The 23,278-nt window shown below is 39.8% G+C and overlaps 1 protein-coding gene across 7 annotated transcripts in view; it reads left to right on the plus strand.

The window, feature by feature from the left end:
* FGFR2 (fibroblast growth factor receptor 2) overlaps positions 1–18,263 on the plus strand; it is a 103,453-nt gene extending 85,190 nt beyond the window's left edge. For all 7 annotated transcript variants that reach the window (XM_075000523.1, XM_075000524.1, XM_075000521.1 and 4 more), the window contains 7 exons: positions 404–514; positions 1,675–1,865; positions 6,463–6,585; positions 8,591–8,661; positions 11,274–11,411; positions 13,177–13,282; positions 16,703–18,263. In XM_075000523.1, coding sequence (XP_074856624.1) covers positions 404–514; positions 1,675–1,865; positions 6,463–6,585; positions 8,591–8,661; positions 11,274–11,411; positions 13,177–13,282; positions 16,703–16,867 — 905 coding nt within the window. In that variant the 3' untranslated portion in view covers positions 16,868–18,263. The remainder of the gene's footprint in view (positions 1–403; positions 515–1,674; positions 1,866–6,462; positions 6,586–8,590; positions 8,662–11,273; positions 11,412–13,176; positions 13,283–16,702) is intronic.
* The last annotated feature ends 5,015 nt before the right edge of the window (positions 18,264–23,278 follow it).

The following is a 23,278-nucleotide window of genomic DNA, read 5'->3' on the forward strand; positions in this document are numbered from 1 at the left end:
TGCTATTGAATGGGAGTCGAGATAGATCAGCCTGTTTCAAGAGGCTGAGACCACAGCTTATCAGCTCATATGACATGAATCCTAGATGCTCACATTCATTCCTAAACCTGTGTCCTTCTGATGATATCACATGAGCTGATAAATGGCAAACAGTCCTAGTTAAGCTGGTTTCACCATTGACAGGCAGAACCAGGCCTGGGACCTCTGGAGCTTAGTGCGTGAGCCTCTGTAGTTTGAGCTAAAAGCCAGCAGTCTCTCAGCTAAAGCTGTAGAGGAGACTTGTTCTCTCTCTGTGTAAGTGGTCTAAGTTCCACTACATGGAATAGTGAACCACACCCAGGAGGTGTGTGGGTTGCATTGGCACTCCAGAAAACATGAGATGAACTTTCTTTCTCATGTGCAGATGATGCTACAGAAAAAGACTTATCTGACCTAGTATCAGAGATGGAGATGATGAAAATGATTGGGAAGCATAAAAATATCATCAATCTTCTTGGAGCCTGTACACAGGATGGTGAGTAAAAAGCAGAAGGCTAGTCAGTGCTTTCATTCAAACAGGCCTCGAAGTGTCTCATTTATCATCACTTTTCAGGAGTTTTTAAGGAAACAGTCATGCTGTGATGGGATTTACAGATATTGCTTTAGCTTAGCACAGTATTTTAACTTCCATATCTGATTATAAATAGGCTTTGCAGCTGTAATGTTAAGAAGGATACAGTATAGCGTGAAACCTCTGTAATATATCTCTGCTATAGGGAAAAGTGTTTTTTACAGCAGTTTTACACACTTTATTCCTACATTGTCAGTCTGGTTTAGTGAAACTTTTAATGTGCGATTTGGAAGGGATCACTTTACTCTGTAAATGTTTTACCAGTTTGTTATTACAAGCTAATTATGAGGTATAAGGGAGTCCCAAACCATATAAAGGTGAGAGGAAAACTAACTTTTTTTCTTCTTTTTTAAAAAGAAGCAGTGTTATTTTTGGGAGTTTCATTCAGTTTTTGTTTTGCAAATGTTCAAAGAGCAGGAGACAGTCTGGCCTGAAAGGAATAGACTCAAGGTTAGGATTTAGGAACTCTGTACTACTAATAGTGGCTCTGCCAGTGACTTGTAGTGTGGCCATAGGCAAATCATTTAACAATGGTTCTGTCTCTTCTTCCCTATTTTTAATATGGTACTTGCCAATTTCCCAGGGCTGTTGTGAAGCTGAATTAGAGAAGATATGTGTGTACAGTGTTTCAAAGATGGGAAGCATTGTATAGTAAAGTCTTTCATATCTGGAACCCCTGGGACTGGGGAGTTGCAGGATACTCATGTATTCTGGATAATAGAGAATTAGACCTAGCAATGCATAATACTAAAGAAAAAAGATTAGATATTAAGATATAAAGATCAAGATATTATGAAACAAACAAAAATATATGCAGACTGCTCTGTTTAACAACACCAGCTGTATTGTACACTGTAAACTTATACTGTATTGGTGCATTTATTTATGTTTACTTTCACTATACTATACTTACAGAAAACAACTAAAATTGACTTATGGTTAAAATACCAGTTCTGGATGATAGAAGGCCAGATATGAAAGAGTTTACTGTGTAAGATTGTGTTTAAAATCATTTTACCTTTTGCCCCTGTTTCACCTCTCTTTTCTGTTCTGTTTACCTAAAGGACCGTTGTATGTGATTGTTGAATACGCTTCTAAAGGGAATCTACGGGAGTACCTGCGAGCACGGCGACCCCCTGGAATGGAATATACATTTGATATCAACAGGGTACCAGAAGAGCAGATGACATTCAAAGACTTAGTATCATGCACATACCAACTGGCGAGGGGCATGGAGTACTTGGCTTCACAGAAAGTAGGTAGAAATTGGCAAATGCTGCACAAAACTTTCTGGGAATACTTGTCTGACACTTTAAACTAATTCACTTCAGTGTTAGTCTGATCTCTTTTGTGTTAACTAAAGAATGTATTTACCAGCGGAAATGTGAATGAAGGTCTTGTTCCAGCAGGTGCATGACTCTATGCCCAAGGTATGTGACACTCGTGTGAATGGTACTCTGCTTGTGCTTAAAGTTATGCTTGTGTTTAAGTACCTGGTTAAATCAGGGTTGGGAACTTTTCATTTTAAGTAAATGTTGGAGAATATTTCCCAAAAATGAACTTTTGAATTCGTGAATGCAGGCATTCACCTGGTTTGTAATGTTCCTCAGTCTGGGAACAGAAACATGATGTGTCACTTATTTTGCCAATCAAATCTGTTAATGCAGGTCAAATATGCAAAAGAAACTGGTTATTTCCAAAACTATTTGGAGAATAAGCCATCCTGAGAAAATCTTAAACTGCACATAGGTATTTGTAAACAGAAGAGGAGGCAAAAAGAAAAGAAAAAACCCCAGCTAAAAAAACACAAGCATGAATAAATTATTCACTGCAAATTATGCCTCAACTTTGCTCTAAACCAATATTTGTCAACAGAGCAAACTCAGTGAAAGAGCATATATACCTATCCTTAGACACATACTTCTGATGAAAACCTTCTCAACCTATAACTTGGACTAAACTATAATTAGAAAACTCTTTAAGTAGTTACTGCATAACCAGTCCAGTAAACATACCACATTGCTATGGCAATACAGGGAACTAGGAATAAGATGGGTTTTGTTTGTGAGCTAGTGCCACATTTTCTAAGGCCAGGTCTACACTAGGGGACTAAGTCAATTTCAGATATGCAATTCTAGCTACGGCAATTGCATAGCTAGAATCCATCTATCTGAAATCAACTTGCCTGACTGTCTTCACTGAGGGAGATTGACAGGGCCACGTCTCCCATCAACCTCTCTTACTCCTCATGATAGCAAGGAGTACGGGCTCAACTACTGACCCCAGACCGATCAATTTCACATGTTTCTACCAGATGCATGAAATTGAAGTCCAGAAGATTGGCTGACTGCGTTGATCTTCCACGTAGTATAGACAAGCCCTGAGACCAAGATGATGATGTAGTTAGTAGGTGTTACACTAAGGTACTTGCATATCCGTCCAAAGTTTATGGCTGTTCGTAAGAAAAGACCACTAGAGTATAAGCCTCTAGTCCTGCTACACAGGGAGACACTGACTTTATCACATTTCTGTGTGTGCACATGTACAGATCTGGTTTCAGGATCAAGGTCTTAATTTATGTTATCTGTACATTATGAGAAACTAAATGTCAGAGTACGATCTGGGAGACTTGGAATGCACGCAAGTATAAAATTTGCTAATGGAACACTTCTGAAGGTAGGACAGGCAAATCACCGTAGGTGTTGAATCTGTTGTAAATTACTAGTGAAGCAACTGACTGGCTGTGACCCATACATTGCCTTTTGGTGTAGTGCATCCACTGGAGAAAGCAGGCAACCAGCAGGAAAGTTAAAAATGAACCTGTTGACTGACACATCTTGTGCTAATGGTTATTTTCCAGGAGAAAGGACACCAGAATGCTGTTGTAGGACACTGCTAGGAAAGCCACCTTACCCTCTCCCCTCCTTCCCCATCATCCCACCCTTGAGCTAGTCCCTGCTCTGGAAACACTTGGTCAGTGTAAAACTTGACAAAAGGCAAAGCATTGCACAAGGGCAAGAGCAGAGAGAGAAAACAAAGGACATCTATAGTGAGATTATGTAATTCCGATGCTTCAAAGGTCTCACTGTTTGTGTTTGTATTTCATTAGCTCTTTTTCCTTCAAGGAGATGCTGTGAAAAGAGGGCTGATCTTCTAATGGTGTTTTCACCATACATGAACTGAGACACTGTGAGATTGCCAGATTCGTTGTTATTTCAGACCAAAAATGGCTCCCCAAGGCATTAATAAATCTCATAAATTCAACTTTTAATAAACCCCTGTAAGCTATAATATTTTTATAGACATTTTTCAAAAGCACCTAACAGATTGGGAGCTCAGGATGGATGTCATGTGTCTATATCCCATTAACCTTTACTGAGACTAAGGTTCCTGATGAGTGGAACTAAGGTACTTCTTAAAATTTTACCCTAAATCCCTTGACACCTATTTTCTCAACCTTCCAGCCATGCAGTATATGGTTCTCAAAATGTGTTGTCTCCTGGATGATAGTTTGAGAATTGCTGGGTATACACTCAGTTTCGGGCCAGATCAAAGGGACATGAGGGAAATCATGATAGCAAGGCAGTCAGTAATCAAATATGGCTATTTATAAATGGTACCATTTTGTTGATGGGAGGCCAGCTAGAAGCAATGAGGGTATGTTAGAAAATGAATAGCAAAAGGTGCAAGAAAATGTATTGGCAGGTGTTGGGGTGACTGACACCTAATGTCCCATATCAGGTGTCTCTAGGCTGTGGAGGAGACCTGTGCAGGAGGAGGTTATCCCAGCTTTTTCCTGCTTCTGAGGCCTCCTTGGAGCAGATCATTTGGAAACTCTTCCTCTAGTAACTCTGTTTTGATGGCTGTGTATGCGTGGGCATGGTGGGCACCTTAGCTCCACTGACAGACTTTCTTCGGGAAGAATAGAAGATGGGCAGGCCAGGACAGATGGAGAGAGAGAGAGTTAAAGGGGAACTACAGCATATGAGAGCCACCTATTGCTAATATATATCCACTCCCATCTCAAAAACCATGATCTGATGTATGGTAAAACATAACTAATGGGTTGACTGAGGATATATCCATGTAAGGAGAGATGCTCAAAGCTAGAATAAAGAGATCATCCAAAAACAACCCAACACAGTAAAAGAGGAGGGATTGAACTCAAGAAGAAATAGAATATCCTGAAGAGAAACCCAAATGAAATGTTTCTCAACATGTCTTTGCTGTTCTTTTGTTCCCTATGAAAGAGCTACTTGAACATTGCAGTGGCATCCTTCTGCATTAAAGACTTCCGTTCAGGGTGGGAAAGGTCATTTGTAAATTTTCAGGAGGGATCTTACCTGAAGACAAAAGTTACAAGGTAGTAACTTTTCATCTTCAACATGTAGGCCTTCTGAAAACAAAATGTCCTCCCCCAGCTGTATTTTACAAAATAAAACTGTTTTAATCCAGTGGATAAAGAAAATGCACACATCCCAAGCACATAAACACACACAGCATTGGACAGCCTCAGGTTTTTTTATATTGCGTAGTATTTTATTTTAATTTGTTGTTGTTGTTGTTGTTATTTTAACAACTTTTATATCAAAATAGTTTCACTTACTGATTAAAAGGTGTTCAGCCAACTGGTTGACTACACTTGTGGGTTGTTTTAAAAAATGCTCAAGGGACCAAATAACCGAACTTGGCTAAATCTACACTCCTTCTGGGAAGCAATTCTTAGCTCTCATCATGTTCACTTGCCCAGAAGGTGGTTCTTCAAAGGTACACTTTTCAGCCAGTAGTATTTACAGTATGATTTTACAGATTACAGACTTCTTTACACATTGTTAAAATTCAACCAACTGGGTTGTAACAGTCCTTTAACTTGTTTTCTTATGGACTTTTCTTATTTCTGAACCAACTGGGCAGAGAGCTACATCCCACCATATGCTAGGTCATACCATTTAGTCTTGTCTTTGATAGGCTTCCTATTTTCTAATACCAAAGTTGACATCAGCCTTGCCCAGTGTTGTGGGAGAGCTCAGATGGGTGAATAGAATTATGAGGAGAGCATAATATATTCAGTTAATGTACCTTCCCAACACTTATATGTAATATATGTCCTTTTAGTGCCATGGATATCATACCCATTAATATGCTGTACACCATGCCTGACAGATATGCATAGTCTAACACACTCATCCAGTGTATCAGGTTGAAGTGTTGTCAATCCAATGTAATTTGAAAGAGCCAAAATAATTAAATGCTGATTAGCAGAATTTATAAGGTACTGTAACTGGCTCTCATATAATGTGATGGGTGAATCACAGGTTTGGTTCAGTTTGGGTAAGCATCTGAGCCTTTAGATACTGCAAAACTGAGGTGAGAATCCTACAAAAACTGGCTTTTCTAAGAGACTTCTGGAGCAGTTCTTCAAACTGGATACACTGAAAAAAATTGGTGTTAAAATTATACCCCAGGTCCTTTTTGATTCTAGTCTGGCAACTATCCTATGCTGAATACACCTTCTGCTGCAAGACTCTCATATAATGTAATGCGTGAATCACAGAAGGTTTGGTTCAGTTTGGGTAAGCATCTGAGCCTTTGGATACTGCAAAACTGAGCTGAGAATCTTACAAAAACTGGCTTTTCCAAAAGACTTCTGGAGCAGTTCTTCAAAGTGGATACACTAAAAAAATAGGTGTTAAAATTATACCTCAGGTCCTTTTTGATTATAGTCTGGCAACTATCATATGCTGAATACACCTTCTGTTTCAAGAAAATCTTGAGAAAATTAAGTTACATAATAGAAATAATTTTAATATGTCTCACACATTCAGCAATTATTTTTCTTCTTTCTTTTTCAGTGCATTCATCGAGATTTAGCAGCAAGAAATGTTTTGGTAACTGAAAATAATGTGATGAAAATAGCAGACTTTGGTTTGGCCAGAGACATCAACAACATAGATTATTATAAGAAGACTACTAATGTAAGTGGATTGCAATCTTATCTCTGCAACCCCAGTATTTTTTTGTGGGCCATTAAAGTATTGTGATTATAATCCTAATGGACTTCTTGTACACTAGCCTAACTTTTAATCACAGAAAATAAAATAGTAATCAAGGGCATAAGCATCTCTAACCACTTTTAGAGAGCAATGAATGTTATCTGTTTACACAACCTGAGAGAATATATATTACATGATTAATTATGAATGATAAAAGTCAGCATTGTTTTTCATACGGCCTGATCTGAATGATCATTCTGTGGAATCAGTGGAAAGATTCCCATTGTCCTCCATAGGCATTAGATCAGGCATAACAGTCTCTGAAAACTTTTAGTAGACAGTAATTTTTTTCCTTTTATGATATATATTGTTGGTTATCCTTGTATTGTCAGGTCTGCTGATGGGAGGTGGGGCAGGGAGGGCAAAGGGGACGGTTGGCTCTGGCCCTGGCATTTCAAAGGGACCTGGAACTCCAGCCACCGACTGTTTCAAAGTGGCAGTGGCTAGAGCCCCAGGCCCCTTTGAAGCGCCATGGCAGCTTTGTTCCAGCTGTGAGCGGCTGTGAGGGGGTGGGGTTAAGCCATATAGTCTGGGCAGTGCTGAGTTAACTGCTCTTGGCTCTGCCAATTCCACTATTGGCACAACCCCTTCCGGGGCACCAAGCCAGGCCCCGCCCCCCGTCCCACTTTGCCCCAGTAGCAGCGGTGGCTGTTGGTGCCACTGTGCATTATATTGCGGTTTATAAACTCTTTACCGTGGTGATAGCAAAGTGGTTCAGGAGTCAGATGAATGGGAGTTTTTGACTACTCTGCTGCAGATCTGCTGTGTGACCCCGAGCAAGGCTGTTCAGCAAAAAAGTCAAAAGTGGTCACTGATTTGGGATAACTAAGTTGAGACCCCCTGTGCCTCATTTCCAGAGGCTCTGAGCAAACAGCAGTCATTGCAGGCTTTGCAAAGTGGATTGAGATCCTCTGAGTCAAGTTGCTCTCTTAGTGCAAAATATTATAATGTATTACATTAAATTAATTCTTAAAAATAAGTTTCTGAGCTACCACCCATTGCACTTTTAAGGCTGAAACTGGGCCTTGTGTGGGAAACTCCAGGCCCTTTCTCACGAAGGGCATCAGGCCTGCTGATGGGTGAGGCAGAGGGAGCAGTTGGCCCAGGGTCTGGCATTTCAGAGGGGCCTGGAGATCTGGTTGCTGCAGCTGAGTAGCAGCAGCAGCAATGTCTGGAGCTCTGGGCCCCTTTGAAATGCTGCAGCAGTGCTGTGCTGCTATGCCACACACAGCTCTGAGGTGCATGGGAGGACAGGGCTGCCTGTTGTAAGTCCTGCTCCTTTTGCTGTTAGCCTCACAGGCTGGGGAGCTGGGCCCCCTCTCCCACCTCGCACCCAGGCCTGCGGTGGCTGTTGGCCCTGCTGGAGGGAATAGAATCTACTGTCAACCCTGGGGCAAGATTCATAACTGGAAATGCCAAGCCTCTAACACTTTGTAGCTCCGTTGTGACCATCATACTTGCGTTTGGGCTACTGGAGCAGGATAAATGTGAATCAAGTAGCCCTAACCTTACCTGTCAACTGGTCCCTCTGTGCTGGCCTGCTGGGTAAAGACTGCAGAAATTCAGGTTTGCAGGGGGCCCCTGGGGCAAGGCTGTCCCCTATATCAGGCTAGTGCCTCTTTCTACCTCTTCCTCACACTGACAGGTAATGTGGGGGTGGTGGGTAAGTGGCATTTAAGGGTCCTCTGTACTTTAGCAAATTTTTTCTGAAAAATCTGCATCTCTGTATTTGAGCCTGGAGGCTGGAGAATGTATGTCTTTTTGTTTTCTCTAAGAACTCTGAGGTAAACAATATCTTCACTGACTGCTTTTTTATATTACAGAATTGAATATTTTAGAAATCCTGTTGCTGAAATCGCCTTGTGACTAACTACAGTTTTATTTCAGTGTTTCTTATTTTCCATCCCCCTCCCCCTCATGTTTCCAGGGCCGTCTCCCAGTAAAGTGGATGGCCCCAGAAGCCCTGTTCGACAGAGTTTACACACATCAAAGTGATGTGTAAGTAACTCCACTTTTTAGCCCTTTTTAAAGTTACAGTTTGGAGAATCTTTATGTATCTTTTCCTGCTTTCCTCAAATCTTAATTGTTTACTTTCTCTGTTTCACAGATTAATAGGAGCAGGCATAGCTCTTAGAAAGTGAGGATTTTATGCTAGACTGCTAACCAATGCTCTGTTACTAATCTGCCTGGCTTCAAAGCACATGAAAGGTGGAGAATGCTAACCTCCTTCTGTCAGTGCGGAAGTTTTCTCCCCTTGAATTTATTTACGGATGTGCAGCTACAAAGATACTATGTAATTTGCCTGGCTTTGGGAATATTCTGAACTTTTTTTTTTTAAAGAATTAATCCTGAAATATTCATTCACCTATTGAAATTTGTGTTAAAATCGCTGTGATTTAGGTAAAACAGATAGTGGGCTCACTTGAAAAGTTCATTCTTGCTTTACAGGTATTTCTACTTCCAGAAGTGTTCCCTGTTTAAAGTATGGGGAACAACTGGAATGAATTATACCGCTAACACTGGAAGAAACTTTTGAAGTGGCTCCACTGTTATCTAGCTGGCATAACCTTTTGAGGTTTCTTCTGCTGTCTGTGAAGGTGTTCCACACGTAGAACAAACTTCTCTACTTGGTTTAATTTAAGTAGAACCCTTTTTTTTGCGATTTGCGTTTCAGAATCACAGCAGAAATTGACACTCTTCATATTTAAAAGTTAGTTTTGTGGCATAGTCTTTTTAAAGAGCTGATGGGACTTGAACATTTCTGTATTTTCGTATGAGAAGTACATGCAAGGGTTATTAACCCACAAAGGCTTGTCACTGCACAGCACAGGCATGAGGAATTGAGCATGTAAGTGCAAAGCTTAAAAAAAGGGGTTGGGGGAAAGAAAAGGAAGGAGTCTGATTCTGCACTAATCAGAACACTTGCACAGTATTAACCTTCTCTTGCACTTACACTTTGTGCACCATATGAGAAACTGAAGGATTAAGGCCAAGAGCCAAGATTTTCAAACAAAGCTGGGGGCTTTCAGGTTCCTTCATTTTTGAGTTGTCTAATCTGAAGAAGGAGCCGAGCACCCACCCTGTGAATACTGGACCCCCTCTAAGGGATGTGAAGCTGAGCCCCAAAAATCACTAGTCAGTTTTGAATACCCTAATCAATGTGTACTCTTAAATATTAATAATGCATGATGTATGCTGTAAGAAAGAAATAGCGACTAGAATAGCAAAAGCAAGAGCGAGTCTGAAGGCAATGGATAAGATGGAAGAGCAAAGCCATTAGCTTAAGAACGAACCTGAGTGTCGTGAAAATGTGTGTCTTGAGCAGTATGTTGTACGGATGTGAGACACGGGGATAACAAAAGATCGGAAGAGAAGAATATTGGCGTTTGAGAAGAGTTGTTATAGAAAGATCCTGAGAATAGGATAGATGCAGAAGATCACCACAGAGGAATTATATAGGAAGATACACCCAAAAGAGAACCTACTGCAGAAGGTTATACGATGGAAATTACAGCTATTCGGGCATATTTGCAGAATGAACAACAAACGAAAAATCAAGACCCTAGTATTCATCATAATGGACAGTTTGAATAGGAAAGAGTCAGACCCCACGGAGAATAGGTAGATGATACAGTAGATTGATGTGGAGCTAGTCTACAGAAACTAAGCCACTCTGCACTGGTCAGGGAAAGATGAAAGGAAATAGTGAGAGAGGCATCGGACATCAGTGGGTGCTGAGTCCTTGTTTGTTGATGATGGTGTATGTTTGCTTTCTCGTGCAGTTTTTTCATTATTTGTAAACAATGCCATTAACACCAATTCATAATAGAATGGAATTTTAACAACTGTTTTGGAGCACACTTCATTGACAAATATATTTTATCTGTTTATATTTTTTATAGTCTACAAGTTTTCCAAGTTTCTCCTAGGAGCTGAGCTCCAAAGCTCCTTGGCGTTTCCTGCCTGGTTTGCTACAAAATAGTGGCCAAAAATGACACACCATCATGGAACATTTTATTGTTTAGTGAGGTAGCATTTTCTGAAAGAGAAATGTTCTGTCATAATATTCCCAACCTCTCTTTGATAAATAATTATACTATAAGATACCATTTTGATTTTATTTACAATAGCCCTGAAAACTAGCAACTTGGGAGTTTGGAGGCCTGAATTCAAGAAGACATTTAAGAATGTCCTCACAACAGTCCCTATTCAGCAAAGGACTTACACACACACATACTTAACTCTAAACATGTGCTTATATCCCATTCAAGTCAGCAGATGCACAGAGGTACAAAAGCATCATGTTAATTTCATGCTGAGCTATTTTTCTGAATACTGATGGACTGTTGTATTGTGGCCAAATTTAGGAACAGATTCTGCTACTTTTTCACACATTGAGTAGTCCTTTATTTTATGAACCATCTCCATGACATCCAGGGATGTATTTGAGGAGTCAGGTTCTACTCAGTAAGGCTGGTAGAATGTGGCACTTAAACATAGAACTACTTTGGAAAGTTAGAAGTAACAACTGTTCTTTCTCTTTCAGGACTATGCCTATGCTTGTGTAGTAAGGTGAACTTAATTGTGCATTGTTACCTTTTATTACATAGTTGGTCGTTTGGTGTGTTAATGTGGGAGATCTTCACTTTGGGAGGTTCACCCTATCCAGGAATTCCAGTGGAGGAACTTTTTAAGCTGCTTAAAGAAGGTCACAGAATGGATAAGCCTGCCAACTGCACCAATGAACTGTAAGGACATTATCTGATGAAGTAATACAACACTAGCATGGATACACAGTTCAGACTGATCTGAGTCCCAAGCAGAATCCAACCGTTTCTAAGCTGATTGACTTTATAAATGGGATTATTGCGTATAAAAGAGAAATAGTTTAAATATGTCTCCAGGAAATGTCAGATACAGAATAAATACTTTCCCACTCCACTTTGGTACCGGTGAAAAACAAAAAACCTCAACAAGTCAATCTTTGGTATCTTTGTTGTTACACTCAGTTGTAGTGTATTACAATCTGTTGGCAAACCATTATCTTCATTCAGGGATAAAGGTTCTCTTTTCTACGTTTGTGTAAGACCCTCAGCTATCTTTGATACACATTTCCCTCTGTTTTTTTCTCTCCATCCTCAAGGCCTTTGTAGAATTCATCATTCCCTTAGCTAAAGAGAGGTAAGAACTAGAGTGTGTTTGCATCACTTATTAATCACCTGGCAGGATAGAATGCTACAAGCCACTTTGCTATTGCCAGGAGCTCCGTGGGTTGCTAGGAGGTATACCAGTATACCCTTCCTTCTCCCTAGGACACCAGAGGCTTGTGATAGTTCACAGCACAGACAATAGGTCTTCACATTGTCCCTCAAAATAGTTTTATTCAGATGAAAAATATTGTCATGAAGAGGTAATGGAACATAGGTGCACCATAGCATTTTCACGACCTGGCTATAGGCAAAGCAAAGCATATAATGAACTAGTTCTGGTTGTGTTTGTGTGTCTTTGCAGTATGCTGTACCAAAGCCCTATATCTGTCTTGGTGCAGTACAAAGCACAGAGCCGTTTGTAAAGTATATAGTTCTATAATAATTTAACATGATTGGTTCAGTGTGCATATGAAACAGAACCTGATTTTCCGATGTGCTGAACCCCTGGAATAGTATTGGCTTCAACTAGCAATGTGAGTGTTCCCTGCCTGTGAAAGTGGGGCCGATATGTCAAATGAATTGTGATGCTTATGACCAAAATCTAGACAAGTCTTGCCAAATGTCATACTCTGCTTGCATATTGTTTTGTTGAAGCCAGTAGATCAGCCCTCCAAGCCATGCTCCATGTAATGTCCATGGGTAGGTTATGAGAGGCATTAAAATAGAGGTCCCCAAAATATGGAGTATGACCCTTAGGGGGAAATGGAGGAAAGTTCAGTATTGCTAGCACCTACAGCACCACCCAGCTCTGCTCCTTGTACTGGCTGCTGACCCAGGCTCCTCCTTTTGGCCCCAAACATGGTGCCATACTTGCTGGCCTCAGGTGCTGGGCCTGCACCTTGAGCCCCACCCTCAACCCTGCCCACAGCTGAGGCCCACAGTGATAAAGGGGGAGTGGGGTGAGAGTGACATAAAAAGTTTGGGACCACTGCATTAAATTGTACTTCTAGTGGAGAGAGACTAAAGTCCCTAATTCAGCATGGTACTCAACTATGCGCTCAACTTGAAGCACAGTTTAGTTCCATTGAATCTTGTGGAACTTAAGTGCTTCCTTGAACTGGGGCCTGAATGCTGTGATCTAGAGGCTGGTTTCTGGAAGTTATTTTTAGTAGCATAAAACTAGAAATGCAAACTCATTGTTAAACCCTAATTTAACAGAAGTGAAATATTGTACAATAATGACTGCATTGGGGTCCATGACCAGAGCTCTGCAGTAATACAAGTAATAATGATTATGAATTAAATGGACAGGCAATAAGACTATATAAGGTTAATTAACCCAGTGCGATGTGTGTTTATACAGCTATATGATGATGAGGGATTGCTGGCATGCAGTGCCTTCACAGAGACCAACTTTTAAGCAGTTGGTAGAAGACTTGGATCGAATTCTCACTCTTACAGCTAATGAGGTAAGTCAGTTATTCAGTTCTTAATCAGCAGATCAGAACAGGAAGTTCAATCAGTACATGTGATTTATTAAAATACGAAACTCTGCTCTATTTCTATTGTTATTGTATCTATCAGTTTTCTTTTGGGGGTCACAGAAAGCAGAGGCGACCGGTGTGAGGATTCCAGAGAGGGCACTGGCCATGTGCCCCTGCCCCGCTCCCTCCCCACCCTGATCCACCCAAGCCTGTCAGCCCTCCTGCCCTTTCCTCACCTGTGCCCATGCCCCTCCTATACCACCCAATCCCCACCTCTTTCCTGCCCATGCCCATCCCCCTCCTGCTCCACCCATGCCCCACCTCTTCTGCCAAGTTGCCAGTGAGCTAGGAAGCTCATGCTGCTCTCGAGCCATGCTGCTGTGTGGGAGGGGTGGGAAAGAGGTCCCTCACACTAATCTGAAGCAATGCAGTGCTGTTGGTGAGAGTGCAGAAGCGACTAATGCTGGCCGGGGTTGCATGTGGTCCCCTGTGCACCAGCATGCGTTGCTTATGGCACACAGTTAAACTATGTGGCTTAGTGAAATCATGGCTTTCCTTCTAGAGGTAAAACACACATATACATATGCTTTCCCTTGTCTCTCTGCATATCTCATGATATTTTTTGCATATCAACATCTAGGGAAAATGTATGTATATATGTGTGGGGAAATATAATATATTTCAACATTACATTTCCATGGGGGGCAGGGGGCTGGAGACCTACAGTTGAAACTATTCTGGATTTATCAACTTAGTTGTTTCTAAGTTATTGTAATCGGGTCAGAAAAAAAAAAAGCAGCCACAGTAATGACCTAATTTCAAATGATCTGTCAAGGATTTAATTTGGATCACTAGTTCTCCTGGGGGCAACAAGAATCCAGAGGGAAATATGGAGAAACCATCCAACTTGTATCTTATATAAGAGGCTGTTTTATTCTAAAATCTTATTTTCAGAGGTCTGAAAATCTATCAGTTGTAGCAAGCCATGCATTTAGAAATGTAGATAGGGATCATTTCAATTCTCTTACCACTATATTGCAGCTACCAAAAAGTTGGGTGATTTCATTTGGCTAAATCGTAAGAGGAGGAGTAGGGGCTTAAAGCCATCTTTGTATCCTCCTGAGATTATGTCTATGCTAGGCAAAGTAAGTCGACTGCAAATACGCATTCTAGCCATGGCATTTGCATAACTAAAATCAATATATCTGCACTTGGCTTACTTGGCCGTCGCTACTGAAGAAGGTCAACTGCGACCCCTCAGAAGTCAATTTCACGTGTTCCTACCAGATGCACAAAATCAAACCCTGGAAGATCTGCATTGACTGGGTCAATCTTCTGGGCTAGGATAGAGGTAGTCTAAAACTGTGCTGCTCTAGGTCTCATGGAGCCTGCAGGAGACCAATTTGCTACTGTACACTGCTTAGCTAACCTATGGGCAACTCATAATCTTCCTCTTATCCACACAACCGCACCACTACCTGCACTGAGGCTTTTAAGGGTCTTTGGAGCTATCTTATCACTGTTTTCCAATAGGCCAGGCCCAGGCTTTTAGACCACTTTCCACCAGTTTGGTTCTTCTATGTAGTGTAAAAGGGCTGGAGTTGGGGAGGTGAAGATCTCAGCTCAGGTGCCAAAATGAATTATGGGAGCTCTTATGTCTGTGAAACTGGGCTAGAAATCTCATGAGCATTCTCTCTTTTTCCACACATGCACACATGGTCTTGTGCTTCCTGCTTCCATTTGTGTCAGAAATTCCAGACCCTTCTGGTGCTCTAGAACAGGTTCCCTGACATATATGTGTGTACTGGCTTTAGACAGTCAAAAGAATTGCTTGCGAAATGAGTTACGTTAGATCAAAACGTCAGGAACCATTTTGTTGCCTGCTATGTGTGTGTGTGTTTTCTTTAAAGCCTCAATTGTTGTCCTTGTTTTGAAGCTGCAGCTATAAATTCCTGCCACTTTAAGGTACTATTTTGAAAAAAATAATTCTAATCACAAAATTAAATGAAAGTAGCCACTGCAGTATAAACACAAGTACTGGCTGATAAGATTTCTCTCATCTGCATGATCATAACTTGTGGTTTAGCAAATGAAGAGATAGCACTAAATGAATACAGCTGCCCTTCAGAAGTTAAAAGAGAAGGAACATTTCAAGGGAAAAATAACTTTATTCTCCTGCCAAAATTGCTGTTTCTAGGAAAAGTTTCTTAACCCAAACCTTGGATTAAACTGAAATTATTTTCTTTCTGTTATAATGGTCATGGATGGCTATTCTAGGATAGTGGTTCTCAGCTTTACCGCTATGTAGTTTATCTCTTCAAGGACTCTGATTTGTCTTGTATGCCCCAAGTATCACCTCAGTTAAAAATTACTTGCTTACAAAATTAGATATAAAAATTCAGAAGTGTTCCAGCACACTGCTACTGAGAAATTGCTTGCTTTCTTATTTTCTCCATATGAAATTGTAGTTTATACTGACTTCATTAATGCCTTTTACATAGCCTGTTGAAAAACTAGGCAAATATCTAGATGAATTGATGCAGCTGGGCCGATAGCCAGCACAGGCCCGGGACAAGCTGGAATGGGGGCCTGGCTCCATACCCTGAAAGGAGCAGAGCCGGGCAAAAGAGGTGGGGCCTAGGGCAGTTAGTGCTTAGTGCTGCACAACCCATGTTGCTGAGATCCCTCCTGGTTACAGCTGTACAGAGTGATGGAGCCATGCTGCTTTGGCATTTCAAAGGGGCCTATGCCACTGCATCTCCCCCTGTCACCTCCCATCCACGCCATCAGCAGACCTGAATTGAGGTACACCTGGAAGACATTTACTTACACCTCTGAATGGTATGCAGAATCGCTGCTCTTAGAGATGATGAAAAGAAAAAAGAAAAGAAAAGAGTCAGACTATTTAGTGCAAAGTACCAAAATCCAGTGACTGTGAATTTGTTATTTTTCATTTTATTTCTCTTAAGTATGCCCATGAAGTACGTTTGAATCTAATTTCAAAACCAGATAGTCAAACTGACCAAAGGAATATGAGAAGGGAAGTATCTTTTTCTCCAAATCACTGCCATATGTTCGAGAAAAATGGTTCTATTTAGGATAGAGATATCATTTTTATCATCAGAAGTGAAAAGTCCTCTTTGGATTTGGTGAGCGTGTTTATTTCCACTGATGCGGTTAGTGCTTATGTGGTAAATGACATGTCTGCCTTAGACTGACTGACTTTCTCTCTCTCTTTCAGATGTATAAGCAATAGTCAATTTTGAAAGTAACTGATCTTTCTTAGCATAGAATTGCCTGAACATTTTTTGTCTGTGAACATATATGCTTCATGACAAAGCAAATCAGGTGGCAGTGTGCTCTTGTCAGGTATGTCATTAGTATTATTTCTCTCTTCCATTACAGGAATATCTGGACCTCAGTGGACCTCTTGAACAGTATTCGCCCAGTTATCCTGATACTAGGAGTTCATGTTCTTCAGGTGATGACTCTGTTTTTTCTCCTGATCCAATGCCTTATGAACCCTGTCTTCCAAAGTACCAACACATAAATGGTAGCATTAAAACATGAAAGGAGAGCATTCGTATTCCTCAGGGGAATAAAAAACAAGAATGCCAACCAACCGACCATAAATAAGAGCTCTTTTCTCCAGGATCCTAATGTTTCTGTTTGTACATATGAAATATAAGAAGAAGAAAAAATATCTTGGAGGAGAATGTCAGATCATGTGCAAAGAGTTATATAGTTTGGAACACTTAGGCAACTCCAGCAGAATGAGAAAGTTTATGGGCCATGTATGGACGGACCCCACCTTGTTAATCTTCTGGCTGCAGTGGACTTTGTACAATGGACCAGTTGGACTTAAGGCAAACTCTGAGTCTGCCTTTCTTGTTTATTTTGTAATATTTGGAGAAAATATATGTTGGCACACTCTTATGGAGCACAAATGCAGTATATAGGTGCTGGATGTATGTAAATATATTCAAAATATGTATAAATATATATTATATATTTACAGTGAATTATTTTTTGTATTGATTTAAAAAATGGATTTTCCAATCCACCTAGCAAATTAGTCCTTTTTAAAACAGCTATTTGCTAAATGATGTTCTTACACAGAATTTCTTAATTTTCACCATTCAAAGGTGGAGAATACTTTGCTTTCAGGGAAGATGGTATATTGTTAATTTATTAACTAATTGGTAATGTACAAAACACTTAATCATTTATAGGGTTTGTTTTTTGTAATTTAAATGGCATTTCTAAGCAGGCAGCACAGAGATCTACTAGTTATATTGCTCAGACATTAGTAGTTGTCAGATCTTTAAAAACTACAGTATACAAATAATTTGGGGAGAATTATGCTTTTGATTTATTTGTTTTTTGAAATTTCACTTTCAGATGATTGTTCTTACCAATATCAAAGTGTCCATATTTTCGAAAAATCCTTTAATAAGAAGGTATTCGGTTTTCTGTATCTCTGATTCTGTAGCTATCACTGAAGCGTATGTGACACTTGAACAACATTTTTTAATGTTTTTAAGGCCAAAATAGCACAATCATTCTATGGGGGGACAAAAGGAGAGTCTTTAATGAGTTTCTGAAATAAAGACATTAACTTGCCTATAACCATTGCAGAATAGTCTGCCTTAAAAGAGCAGAGCTTCCATTCTGCATAGCTCATGCATCAAATTGACTAGTATTGTCTTCATTGACTTGATAATGGGTTCCAGATCTTCGGGCCTGATAGTAGCGTTTCAGGCTATTCCTATATATAAATTAAAGAGAGAGAGGTTTTTATAATTTGCCACAGGAATACTACCATCTTTTTAAGGGATTAGTTCATGCTGGCTCCAGTATATTTTTCCAAACCGTTCCTTAATATGAGGCATAGCACTGGTGTCAGAAAAAATATTACTGCATTTCTTCCATTTGCTTTTTAAAAAAAGTATTGTGTTTTTAAACACCCACACACATTGATCTAGCTATGTAATAAAAATGCAAGTTACACTGATTTGCTTATCAAATTTGGGGAAAAGGTATTAACATCTGTTAACTTTTGTACTGACAATAAAATGTTTCTACGGATATTAATGTTAACATTACAAAATAAATGTCATGCAGCTTTTTTTTTTTAATCTGGTGTGTCTTACAAAATGTTTTCCTGTGCTTAAAATGATGGGGTATATCAAGTATTTTTCCTATTGGCTTTATAGTACTAGTACATACTAGCAAAACATTCTTTTAGTATGGAGTAAGTACACAATCTTTCATCCACGTAAGTATGAATTGTTTTACTCATCTTCATAAAGATCTTTCTCTCTGTCTGTATTTTGGTGATTGCAGAATATTCACTTGAGCTGAAAATGTTTGTGTGATTTTCCCAAGTAACAATGTGATACCTGGAAAAATATGGTTTCTGAAAATATCTCTCTCCGTTAGGCTGTGTCTAGATTGCAGCCTTCTGTCGATAGAAGTTTTGTCGACAGAGCGCAGGTCCAGACTGCAAATCTCTCGGAAAAGATCTGCCAGTCGGAAGCATTCTGTCAGCATCTCTGCATTCTGTGTTCCACAAGGAAGAAGGGATATCTCGACAGAGGGGTTTTCCAAGTTCTGGCCCTTTGTGGATGGGCCAAATGTCAGAAAAGTCTCTTCCAACAAAACTTGGCAAAAGATACTCAAATGCATTGCACAAGTTGCATCTCTTCTGTCAACGGTTCTCAGCAATTGAGACATAGCCTTAGTTCCAGACAGCTTGTATGCATTGCCAGGAATTATTTACATAGTAAACACCCGTGTTACGTGAGGGTTGCACTCCTGCACATCCTCACACAAACTTTTGTGCAAGTTGGGAGGTAGCCTGGTTCCCGGCTCCCCTGGGTTTATGGGAGCTGGGAAACTGACCAGCACAGCAGCGCTGGTCAGTTTCCTGGCTCCCTGCCACACTGGGAGCCAGGCACTGCTTCTCCCTGGCCTCTCCCAGCTGGGAGAAGCTGCAGCGGTGCAGCTGTCTGTCTGCCCAGCTTCCCCCAGCTGGGGGAGCCAGGCTGGCAGGCAGCCGTGGCAGATCAGCTTCTTCCTGGCTTTCCCCAGGCTGGAGAAGCCAGGGGCTGGGGGGCTGCACTCCTGCCAGCCTCTGGGAGCCCCAGGATTTTGCCTTGCGCTTAATTCATGTTAATGCAAGTTAAGCACAAGTCGAAATTGCACATATCAGGGGTTCACTGTATTAACATCTGAAGGGTACTATCCTTTGAGTCAAAGGTTGTTGAGAAAGGAAAGGAAACTGCCTTAAACCTTTCATTTTTACCCAACATTCCTGTTTTGCTACTTAATGTAAAATTTTAGGAATAACCAGAGTGTCTTTTAACAAAGGTAGAATGTGGAAGGAGGGTCTGTCCAAATTACAGTTTTGAATGATTTCCATGGCAAATTATTTCCCCCTCTTTATTAGTTAGATTTGTAAATGTTATCTATCAACACCAGCACCTAACACAAAGCATAAGAACTGAAGTAATTTTGAAGCTTCAATTTAATAAGAAAGGGTTTTTTTTGTGCACTAAGATGGGGACTTTGGCATAGATTTCTCCAACAGAGGCTTTTTTTTTCATGATCCCATAAACTTTAATTTCCTCTCTCTCTCTCTCTCTCTCTCTCTCTCTCTCTCTCTCTGTGTGTGTGTGTGTGTGTGTGTGTGTGTGTGTGTGTGTGTGTGCGCGCGCGCGCGCTAGATACTCTACAAACTGACACTCAGTGCTCTAAGGAGCTATTTAGGTCCAGGAAGTATCCACTGCCAGCCATAGTAATGCTTGCTCCACACTCAAAGAATTCATAAAATGTCCTGTAAATATCCAGTTACGGCAACTCAGTTCAGTTCTTTTTTGTTTTAGAAAGACTCTTCTTAGGAGCTATGAGAAGAAGCTATTTTTAAACAGCTTTCCTGCACTTCCAGGGCATCTTTGAAAGTAAACCATTCGTAGACTTAAGGAAATTGAATGGATAGGATCTATTATGTTGTTTAAATGAGTGCCTGTAAGTATAGGAATGTTTCCTATGGCATATTTGCTGCTGCTCTGGTCATTCTTGCCTTCAATGTACAGAATACTTTCCCCGTTCCCTAATTTCATGCCATGACTTCTATTTATATTCCTCTGTGTTATCCTCTTTCTTCTCCATCCCTTGGAGGTCATTACTCCCTTGGAGGCAGACATTTCTGAAGCAGAATGCAGCTGCAAACTAAGAATACACAACTCCTACAGAAGAGGTGAAGAATAGTATATTTAGTGGCCTGCCATTATGCGGAAAGATAATAATACTGTGATTTTTCAGCTTGGTAAAGCGATGACTACAGAGGGATAAGGAAGAGGTCTATAAAATTACAACTGTTGTGGAGAAAGTGAATTAATAAGAGTTATTTGTTCCTTCCCAAAATACAAGAATTAGTGGTTACCCCATGAAAATAATATATAGCTGGTTTCAAACAACAAAAAAGGAAGTACTACTTCTTCACACAATGCCCAGGTCAACCTGTGGAACTCCTTGCCAGAAGATGTTGTGAAGGCCAAGACTTTAATAGGGGTCAAGAAAGAACTGGATAAATTCATGGAGGATAGGCACATTAATGGCTATTAGTCATATTGGACACAGGTAGTGTCCCTAGCCTTTGTTTGCCAGAAATAGTGAATAGGGAATGGGACGGATCACTTGATGAATACCTGTTCTTTTCATTCCCTATGGGGCACCTGGCCATGGCCACCATCAGATGACAAGTAACAGGCTAGAGGCCCTTTGGTTTGTCTCAGTATGGCAGTTCTTCTGTTTAATTGCAGGGGCAGTCTACTCAGGCAGAATATAAATACTCAGGTTAGAATTTGGCCAGGGCACAAGGCCAAGCACCTTTTAATCTGGGGAAAAAAATGCCCTGGGGTTTTTCATGAGTAGGTCAGAAATTTTAGTTCATATATCACCTGAAACATGGGATGACCACCACTTCAATGTCCCCTCACGGTAGACTAGAGTGTGACTCAAGATAATGACTTTGATGGAAAAGTTTCATGTATTAAATGTCCATCACCACTTCCTGTAGTACCTAATTGTTCCTAAATTGACTCCCAGCCAAATACTGATGTAGCTCAATCCCATTTTAAAATGTAAGAAGGCAGGATCGTGGCACAAAATCATATAGCCACAGTCTGTAAAGAGGTTTCCTTCATGTTTTATCATTTTTTACCCCTTGTCTTTGTTTTTTAACTCATATCCTTTCTTAGCATGTTATGTTTCGTACTGGTCAAAACCTAATTTATGACACTGTGTACTCAAAATTATGAATGAAGGTCAAAGAGGGGAAAATTAGTTTCTTATTCTTTAAAATAATATCATCAATTGTTCTGGAGATTTTGTGGGTTCTAACATCCAAAGTTAGAAAGAAATGTAAAATAAATAAGGAAATAGTTCAGAAAAGTCATAGGAATGATTAACGTATTGGAGAACATGCTCTGTAGTGGAACACCACTTTCTTGGTGTTTTTGGGTTTTGTATGTTTTTTTGCTTTGATCAAGGGTATATGGCAACAGAAAAAGAACTAGATACAAATGTAAAACTGGTTTGGTTACTAGCATCAGGAGAAAAATAGTAATGAGCATTTTTAGTATAAAGAAACTTCTTATAAAATTAAAGATTTATAGCTCTAATGATCTGATTGCTATAAATAATTATTTTTATATCGAAAATGTAGTGCCTTCTGAAATGTTTGTTCTCCTAAAAATATCACAGTGTTTTAGCTAACAGTTCACATTCAAGAAGCATGGTTAACCCTACTTTGTCTATAAATATGGATAGAGAATATTGATTATGAGTTTTCATAATAGTCATATCTGGAAGTTAGTTAAGGAGTCTTTGTGGAGGAAGTGAGCTTTCTTTCCTCTTTTTACGGTTGCAAAACCCTTGATCCTGTGTTTTCCATAGAACTTCTAGCATGGTTCTAGCATAATATGACCTCAGTTTTGGAAAGGAGGTCTGGAAAGCTACTCTTTTCCATGTTGTATTCATTAGGATGTTCTACACATTACAGTTTAAGCACTAGGTTTAACAAAAAGGTCTGATCACAGATATGAATAACTGAAAATTAATTTCTTCCTACTGTTACTAGTAAAGAATCAGAAAAAGTAAAACACTGAATGTTAAAACATTAAAAGAAATGTAAATATTGAAATCACCCAGAATAGGTTTTTGTTGCTGTTGGTAAAACAGGTGGTTGATGGGTCCAGACTAGAATTAATACATTATGTAAAGTTAGGAGTTCAGGTTGAATCAGATTTTTGAATTTGATAACATGTTGTAAAATGTTCTCAGGGTATTTTGGATGCATCTGAACCTGAGCCGGAAATAGGCCACTATACCTGACCTAGAATGTAAAGGAGTTGGTTGAAAGTGGGGGCATTTGAATCTGATTCTCTCTCACCACGACTTTTTCCCAGGCCCCTAAATATCAAAGGAGTTGAGGTTCAAGATTCAGGTTTGGCTTAAATTCTGATGCTTAGACATGGCTGGGAATTTTCTGACAGCACTTTCTACTTGAAAAAACAGTTCAGTTAATATTGCAACTATGAGATTGTCTTTATCATAATTGAATGTTTTTAACAGCTTCTCATTTCAAACTTCATTTTATAATTTATTGTATGTAGTATTTTTAAATGAACAAAACCATCTTTTGAATTTATAGACACCGAATATTTTCATCCAATAAGTGTGGCAGGGTTTTTTGTTAAACTTCATTGTCTGGGAAAATTTTAAAAATTCATTTTCCAATTGGGAATTAAAACAGATTTTAAAACTGTTGGAAATTCGTGCAGAATAGAAATTCCAAGCTTTGATCCCAGGTCTACCAATTTTTATATTTCACTGAACTCTTAAGAGAAAAATCATTGTTTATGTGTGACATCTGTGGTAATGCACTGGTCCTTGAGGAGAAGAACAATTGCTTGA

This window comes from Carettochelys insculpta, chromosome 7 (assembly GCF_033958435.1).
Source record: "Carettochelys insculpta isolate YL-2023 chromosome 7, ASM3395843v1, whole genome shotgun sequence".
Taxonomy (NCBI): domain Eukaryota; kingdom Metazoa; phylum Chordata; order Testudines; family Carettochelyidae; genus Carettochelys; species Carettochelys insculpta.